Genomic DNA, 7,807 nt, shown 5'->3' with positions numbered 1-7,807 from the left:
CAAGTCCAGCTCCATGAGTGTGACCGGGGGCCGCAGCGCAGCCCGGCCGGTCAGCAGCAGCATTGACCCCAGCCTGCTGAGCACCAAGCCGGGTGGCATCTCGGTGTCGCGCCTCAAGGAGCCATCCAAGGTTGGCACTGGCCGTGGCACACCGGCCCCTGTGAACCAGACAGACCGTGAGAAGGAGAAGGCCAAGGCCAAGGCAGTGGCACTTGACTCTGAGTGCAGCACCCTGAAGAGTGCCAGCTCACCTGAGAGCACCCCAAAAGCCCAGGCCAATCTCCCGCCAGCAGCCAAGGTGGCTGAGTTGCCCCCTACACCTCTCAGGTATGGTCCTTCCAGCTCTGAGGGCAGCAGGTGCCTGGCACGGCTGTGCCCAGCACCAGTACCTGAGTCTCACCTGTTTTCTTACCCATTTCCCCCCTCCAGAGCAGCTGCCAAGACCTACGTGAAGCCTCCCTCACTGGCCAACTTGGACAAGGTCAACTCCAACAGCTTGGACTTGCCCTCCTCCAGTGAGCTGCACACCCCGCACACTGCCAAGCTCCAGGACCTGCACCCGGCTGGTGGGCACCTTGCACCCTGCTTCAGCCCCAGCCCTGCCCCCATCCTCAACATCAACTCGGCGAGCTTCTCCCAGGGCCTGGAGCTCATGGGTGGCTTCAGTGTCCCCAAAGAGGGCAGGATGTACCCCAAGCTCTCTGGCCTTCACCGCAGCATGGAATCCCTGCAGATGCCCATGAGCCTGCCCAGTGCCTTTTCAGGGGGCAGCACCACCACCCCCGCCCCTGCTGCTGCCCCCCCTGCCAGCGCAGAGGAAGAAGAGGAAGAAGAAGAGGCAGGAGAGCTGGGCTGGAGTGGGAGCCCCCGGCTCACACATCTGGACAGGTATGGCTGGAAGGAGGTTGGTGGGCTGCTGCAGCACCTTCATGGGCACACATTGCTCCCTGCTGTTCTGCCATGTCCTCTGCCTGCTTCAGAGTCTCTTCCTGCTACATTTCTAGGGAAAAGCTCCCTGTTCCTACACTTCAATCCCCATGGTTCCTTCCCTAGTCTGTGCAGGGATGTCACTGATCTTTCCTTCCCTTCCAGTGCCAACCGCGACAGGAACACACTGCCCAAGAAGGGGTTGAGGTAAAAAAGCCCAAATGATTTTTGTGTGGTGCTGGGGCGGGAAGGCGAGGCTTTCCAGGGCAGTGCCCCTGAGCCAGGGAAGCTGGGCTTCAGTGCAGCGGGTGGGAGCTGGACGGTGCTGGTCGATCTTACCATGCCTGTCTGTGGCTCCTCAGGTACCAGCTCCACTCCCAGGAGGAGGCCAAGGAGCGGCGCCACTCCCACGCAGTCAGCGGCCTGCCCGAGTCGGACGAGCAGCAGGAGCTGCCCTCGCCCCCCGCCCTCCCCATGGCGCTGGTCGGGAAGGGCCCGCTCACCAGCATTGGTCAGTGCCCTCGCTGCCAGGCCCTTCCCTCCTGCTCCCCCTGCTCCCTGCATGATGTGCTGGTGCTCCCCTGGGCGCTGCTTGTCTCCCTGACACCACCAACATCAGCACCTGGTGCTTTGGGTGCTGGGCTGCGACCAGGGATGTCCATCACCTCTGCTTCAGGGCACCTCATCCACCTTTGGGCCTCAGGCCATAACTGCTCCTCTGGGGGTGCCTGGCAGGGCAAGGGGTAAGCCTTGCCCTGATCTGACCAGGACCTGCATGTTCCTGGAGGGTTTGAGGGCGTCCAGGCAGACAAGTTGGGGCAGCAGGCTCCACTCCTGCACCTGCAGGTGTTGGGCTGTGGCACAGTGGTACCCACTTGGCCCTGGGGCAATGGATTTGTTTTGCAGCCCTGTGATTATCTTGGTGCTGGTGTCCAGGTCTTCCCAGCATCAACCTGCCTTTTAGCTTTCCCCAGCCCCTCCCTGCTTTGGGACCACAATCCCTGCTTCCTCACTGCATCACAGCTCTCGTGGATCGCTCCCAGTCCTGCTTCCCCATCCTGATGGCAGGTCCCCAGCGTGGCTCTGACCCTGCCTCCTCCCCACTTTCTCCTTGCAGTGAGCCCCACTGCCACCACAGCCCCGCGGATCACCCGCTCCAACAGCATCCCCACCCACGACTCCACCTTCGAGCTGTACAGCACCTCCCAGATGGGCAGCACCCTCTCCCTGGCCGACAAGTCCAAGGGCATGATCCGCTCGGGCTCTTTCCGGGACCCTGTGGACGATGGTGAGAGTGTGCTGTGCTCCTGCCCAGGCAGAGGAGGCTGCAGAGGGTTGGTGGGGCTCCCTGCACCTTTGTCCCTTCCTACTGGTGCTGCCATGGAATTGTTGGATGGGTGGCTGTGTCCCATTCTTGGCATCAGAGCAGGGACAGCAACGCTGAGGGCTCTGTTGGACTCTGTGCTGGCATCAGCCCTGGGTCTGCCCTGACCTCCATGGGTACTCAGTGTCCTTGGGTTGCTCCCAGGATGCTGTGACACTGGGGAGGAGGGGATCCAAGCAGACAGGGAGGGCAGCAGAGCCCCCAGGTTCCCCACAGAGGAGGGTGCAGGTGGAGGGCACGTACAGAGAAACGGGCAGTGCTGAGCAGCTGCCATCCCACCCTGTACCTCCCCCAAGCCACCCCTGAGAGCCCAGTCACTAGGTGTGCCCTGACCTGTAGGCCCTGGGTGCTGCTCTCCAGGGCACCCTCACATCTCGGGTTTTCCTGTGTTGCAGTTCACGGATCAGTGCTGTCCCTGGCCTCCAGCGCGTCCTCCACCTACTCCTCCGTAAGAGCCGCCTCCGTGCTGCGCTGCTTTGTGCATGGCTGGGGGATCCGGGTGGGACTGGGGGGGGCTCTGTGCATGCCTCTGCCTGCTGCTGAGCCTGTCTGTGCCTCGCTGCCCCCCTGACTGCCTGCCTCTGTCTGTCTGTTCCTCTCTGCTCTCACGCTGCCAGGCTGAGGAGAAGATGCAGTCTGAGGTGAGCCCACACCCTTAGCTCACGCCTGCCCCTGCCCCCAGTGAGGGCAGTGCCTGGCCCCTCTCATCTCCCCTCTCTCCCCACAGCAAATCCGCAAGCTGCGCCGTGAGCTGGAGTCCTCGCAGGAGAAGGTGGCCACGCTGACGTCCCAGCTGTCTGCTAACGTGAGTCCCCATGGGACCCCACTCCATCCCTGCAAGGCGTAGGGCTGGTGCTGGATGTGCCCATGGAAGCCCTGATTTCCCTTCAGCCTTTTGCATCCCACACCTGGCAGTGGGTGCTCACCTGTCCATGGGTTTTTGCCCAGATGTTGGGGCTCACCTGTTTCCCCACTTCTCCCAGGCCAACCTGGTGGCGGCCTTTGAGCAGAGCCTGGTGAGCATGACATCCCGCCTGCGGCACCTGGCTGAGACCGCCGAGGAGAAGGTGGGTGTGTCCCGGGGCTGGTGGGTGCTGGACTTTGGAGGTTGCCCCAAGGGTGCTCTTGGGTGGACACTCCATGGCTCCCAACTCTGCTGCCCCAGGACACAGAGCTGCTGGACCTGCGAGAGACCATTGACTTCCTGAAGAAGAAGAACTCAGAGGCCCAGGCTGTGATCCAGGGTGCTCTAAATGGCACTGATGTCACCCCCAAAGGTAAGGCATGATGCTGCCACCCTTCCTGAGCTGGGATGCTCCTGCTGGGACTGGCGCAGGGACCCAGGGCACACCCTCTCATGGGGGATGTTCATCTGGAAACAGTTTTTCTCCACCTGGGATCCTTGACCATCTGAAACTAGGAATGGACAGACAGAGCTGTCACCATGGGAGGTCACAGTGCTGGCATGTAGGGGAGTGGTTGTCAATCTTGGGAGACCTTGCCAGGCCCTTTGCCAACAGCCAGTTTTGCCTGCTGCTATTGACTTTGTTCCCATAAATGCTGTTTGTAGCCCCAAAACCCCAGTGTGAGTGCAAGAAGCTGTCAGGGCGATGGCCTGGGACAGCATCAGGGTGATATGTGCCCTGGGCATCTCTCTGGCAGTGCCCATGTGGTGTCTGAGTCCAATGTCATTGTTACAAGGTGGCTTCAAGAGCTCAGGTGTTGGGTGGGAGGAGGAATTGGGTGTAGGGAGGGGGGACCATAGGGTGCTCTGGTTTTGGGACAGTTGCAGGTAGCCGATCCCTCCTTTCCCAATCTCTCCTTCTCTGGACCCCAGAGCTGCGCATCAAGCGGCAGAACTCCTCTGACAGCATCTCCAGCCTCAACAGCATCACCAGCCACTCCAGCATCGGCAGCAGCAAGGACGCTGACGCCAAGAAGAAGAAGAAGAAGAGCTGGGTGGGTTGGATGGGGCAGTGGCAGGAGAAGTGGGGCTGGGGGAGCCACTGGCAGGGTCTGCTCAAGGTCAGCCCCACAAACCAACTGCTCTCAGTCTGCCTTGGCTTTGGGGTGTTGGTGCTCCCTGTCCTCTGGGGACAGCAGTGGTGAGGAGAGTTTAACTGCCATGGATTTGTTTCTGGAATTGTTGGCTGGGACTTCTCCAGCCCGTTCAGGAGTTTTCCAGCCCTGGCCCTGCATGCCTGCTTCCTTGTCTCCCCCATGTCTCCCTCCTGCGCACGCAGGCTCTGACAGTGTGGAGGGCTGGCACCTCGGCTGGGCAGCCCCTTCCCTGCACCAGGCAGCTCTGAGCTGGATGTGCAATTAAGTCTTGCTTTGTTTTGTTTCTCTTCCCCTATGCTGACCTCAACCCTTTTTTTCCAGGTGTACGAGGTAAGTCCCACACTGTCCAATCCACCTGTGCCCAGCCAGGGCCCTTGCTCCATTTCATGGGACGGTGCTCATACGCTCCCCATCCCATCCATCCCATTGGCACTAACCCCAGCACAGGCCATCCTGGGTCCCCAGCCAGGCTGTGCCCACCTTGGCTGCTTCCTTTGATGCTAAGGACAAATATACAGCCACGAGGAGGGGCTTGAACTGGCATAGATAGACAGCAGGGGACCTGCCCCATGGATGGGAACAGTCCCCTTCTTGCCTAGGGAAGGCAGGCACCCTCCTGACTTTCTGTAACTGGATCTTTTGGAATGGAGGCCTTGGTGCAGCCCTGCCAGTGTCACTGAGGACACTGGAGTGCACTGCCCATCTCTGCCTCTCCAGGGCTGCCTGTTGTGGTCTCAAGTGGCTCTGTCTCTGCCAGCACCCACATAGGTCTCAGTGTTTCCCTGCTCCCACCATCAGCACAGTTGGATACCTACTTTGTTTACACTGAAATGCAATGCTTTTGGTTTTGGGAACACCCTAGAGCAGTCTGCTAGTGCCTGTGGGGATTGAGACAGATCCAGTGTGCTCTCCATCCCTTCTTTCTCCCACCTTCCCTTGGAGCAGGCTCTGGCAGTCCAGGGCACATGTTGTGAGCCCAGGGTGCTTGTCCTGCTGCTCTCCTACCAGCTGGTGGGACCCAGTTTGGGTCTAGTTTGGTCCCTGTGCAGTGTCCATCCCCCTCCCTGGCCCCAGCCCACTGCTCACCCACCACTGCTCTGTGTGTGCTGTGTGCATGCTGCATGCTCAGGTGAGACACCAGCATGCTCTGTGGAGGGCTGGCTGCCCCTCTGTGCTTCCAGCAGGATCCACGGGGCAGAGGGAGGTGTGGGGCAGGTCCCTGGCTCTGCAGTGGCTGGAGCAAGGGACATCCCTGTAAATAAATGCCTCTTGCTGAAATGGCTGTGGTGGGGTGAATGTGGGGAGGGATTGGCCCTTCTTGATGGACCAGGGTGTTGGTGCCATGCCTGAACAGCCTGGTGTAGGTGCTGGTGGGGAGCAGGGCTGGGAGACATCCTGACCAGGACATGGGTCCCACTCTGTGGGGCTCTGGTGCCATCCAGGCTGGGGTGAGTGTTGCCCTAAGGGCTGTGCACCCCATCCATTGGCTGTGCCACAGAGCGGGGTCAGGCTGCAGCCTTCCCCAGCATGGTGGAGGTGCTGCCTCTGTGATGGCTGTGGTTGTACTGGTCCCAGCTCAGACTGTCTGTGGGTCCTGGACAGACAGGGCAGGACCAGGCCAGGTCTCTGCTTGTGAGGCTGCACTTTGGACTGCCTCTAACAAGTTTTCCTTCTCCTGTAGCTGCGCAGCTCCTTCAATAAGGCCTTCAGCATCAAGAAGGGCCCCAAATCGGCTTCGTCCTACTCTGACATAGAGGAGATTGCCACGCCAGACTCGTCAGCCCCCTCCTCCCCCAAGCTACAGCACGGCTCCACAGAGACTGCCTCGCCCTCCATCAAGTCCTCCACATCCTCCTCCGTGGGCATTGACACGGCTGAGTACGTGGGGCCAGGGAGGGCCAATGGCAGGGGCTGCAGGCTCCTACCAGAGACACGTGTGAGACCTGGTCTCTCCCTTGGCCTAGGCTCTTCCAGGCCCACAGTGAGGGTGAGCCCGAGAAGAAGGAGGTGTCAGAGCTGCGGTCAGAGCTGTGGGAGAAGGAGATGAAGCTGACAGACATCCGCCTGGAGGCCCTTAACTCAGCCCACCAGCTGGAGCAGCTGCGGGAGACCATGCACAACATGCAGGTGAGGCCTGGCTGCTTTCAGTACCAAGGTGCCCTCAGTCCCTGCATTCTCACCGCTGTGCTGCACCCCAGAGTGCTGCTGGCATACAGCTCCTTACCCTGTGGCCTGCCTTGTTGTGCCCCAGCTGGAGGTGGATCTCCTGAAGGCTGAGAATGACCGTCTCAAGGTGGCCCCTGGGCCTTCAGCAGTGCTAGGTGCTGTTCCCAGCCACATCACGAGCACATCGGCCTCCTCTTCACCACGGCGCTCCTTGGGTCTCACCATTGGTCACGCCTTCAGCCCCAGCCCGGGGGATGCAGGTAGGGGTGATAGAGCTGCTGCAGATGGGGAAGGGCTGGGATAGAGAGTTTGTGTGGCAGCAATGTGCTGCTGCTCACCTGGAGTGAGCAGGGGATCTGTCGTGCTGCTGGTGCTGCTGTTGGCCACAGCAGGATTTGCCTCTGGCTGGGCACAGCCAGGCCTGGTGGCTCAGCTCTGGCCAGCACTCAGTGCTCCATCCCCAGACATGTCCCCCATGGATGCTGTCAGCGCTGGCACCCAGAAGGATGAGCTGACGCTGCGGATTGTGGTGCGCATGCCACCCCAGCACATCATCAAGGGGGTGAGTGTGGGCTCTATGGGGAGCCTGACCTGTCACCATGTCATGGCCCTGACAAAGGGGCAAAGGATGCCTCCCAGGGCTGGATGTGGTGCTGCAGCACTGCACACTTCTGCCTTGGCTCCTAGGACCTCAAGCAGCAGGAGTTTTTCTTGGGCTGGACCAAGGTGAGCGGGAAGGTAGACTGGAAGATGCTGGATGAGGCTGTCTGCCAGGTCTTCAAGGTAGGAGCAAAAAGAGCACTCTTTAGAGAGCCATCCTTTGACACTGCTCCACCAGGCCTGCAGTTCCTGGCCCAGGTCCTCTCCAAGCTCTTTTGGAGCCGCTCTCTGCCAGCCCTCAAGGGCACTGACAGTCCTGTTCTTCTCCATGTAGGATTACATCACTAAGATGGATCCTGCATCCACACTGGGGCTCAGCACCGAGTCCATCTATGGCTACAGCATCAGCCACATCAAGCGGGTGCTGGACACGGAGCCGCCAGAGCTGCCGCTGTGCCGCCGGGGCCTGACCAGCGTTGTTGTGACGCTCAAAGGTCAGTGTGGCAGAGGGGCTCCATGGCTGTGCCATGTCCCTGCTGTCTGGGGGTATCACAGGGTGTGAATGGACCCTCAGCCCTCCCCTGCCCACAGGCTTGAAAGAGAAGTGCGTGGACAGCCTGGTGTTCGAAACACTCATCCCCAAGCCCATGATGCAGCACTACATCAGCC

The 7,807-nt window shown here is 60.5% G+C and overlaps 1 protein-coding gene across 1 annotated transcript in view; it reads left to right on the top strand.

Annotated features, from left to right (window-relative positions):
• Window positions 1-6: 6 nt before the first annotated feature.
• The window catches only part of NAV1 (neuron navigator 1), a 14,090-nt gene continuing 6,289 nt past the window's right edge, over window positions 7-7,807 (top strand). The window contains 20 exon segments of the mRNA XM_031061736.1: window positions 7-327; window positions 430-888; window positions 1,093-1,134; window positions 1,290-1,438; window positions 2,045-2,215; window positions 2,707-2,759; window positions 2,929-2,952; window positions 3,039-3,116; window positions 3,295-3,378; window positions 3,477-3,588; window positions 4,149-4,270; window positions 4,694-4,702; window positions 6,054-6,250; window positions 6,337-6,499; window positions 6,624-6,798; window positions 7,003-7,100; window positions 7,226-7,321; window positions 7,473-7,632; window positions 7,730-7,805; window position 7,807. The exon segment at window position 7,807 is cut by the window's right edge and continues 150 nt beyond it. Coding sequence (XP_030917596.1) covers window positions 14-327; window positions 430-888; window positions 1,093-1,134; window positions 1,290-1,438; window positions 2,045-2,215; window positions 2,707-2,759; window positions 2,929-2,952; window positions 3,039-3,116; window positions 3,295-3,378; window positions 3,477-3,588; window positions 4,149-4,270; window positions 4,694-4,702; window positions 6,054-6,250; window positions 6,337-6,499; window positions 6,624-6,798; window positions 7,003-7,100; window positions 7,226-7,321; window positions 7,473-7,632; window positions 7,730-7,805; window position 7,807 — 2,583 coding nt within the window. The 5' untranslated portion in view covers window positions 7-13.

This window comes from Geospiza fortis, unplaced genomic scaffold, assembly GCF_000277835.1.
Source record: "Geospiza fortis unplaced genomic scaffold, GeoFor_1.0 scaffold26, whole genome shotgun sequence".
NCBI lineage: Eukaryota > Metazoa > Chordata > Aves > Passeriformes > Thraupidae > Geospiza > Geospiza fortis.
Note: the sequence above shows the minus strand (reverse complement) of the source record. Positions and strands in the feature narration are given on the sequence as shown.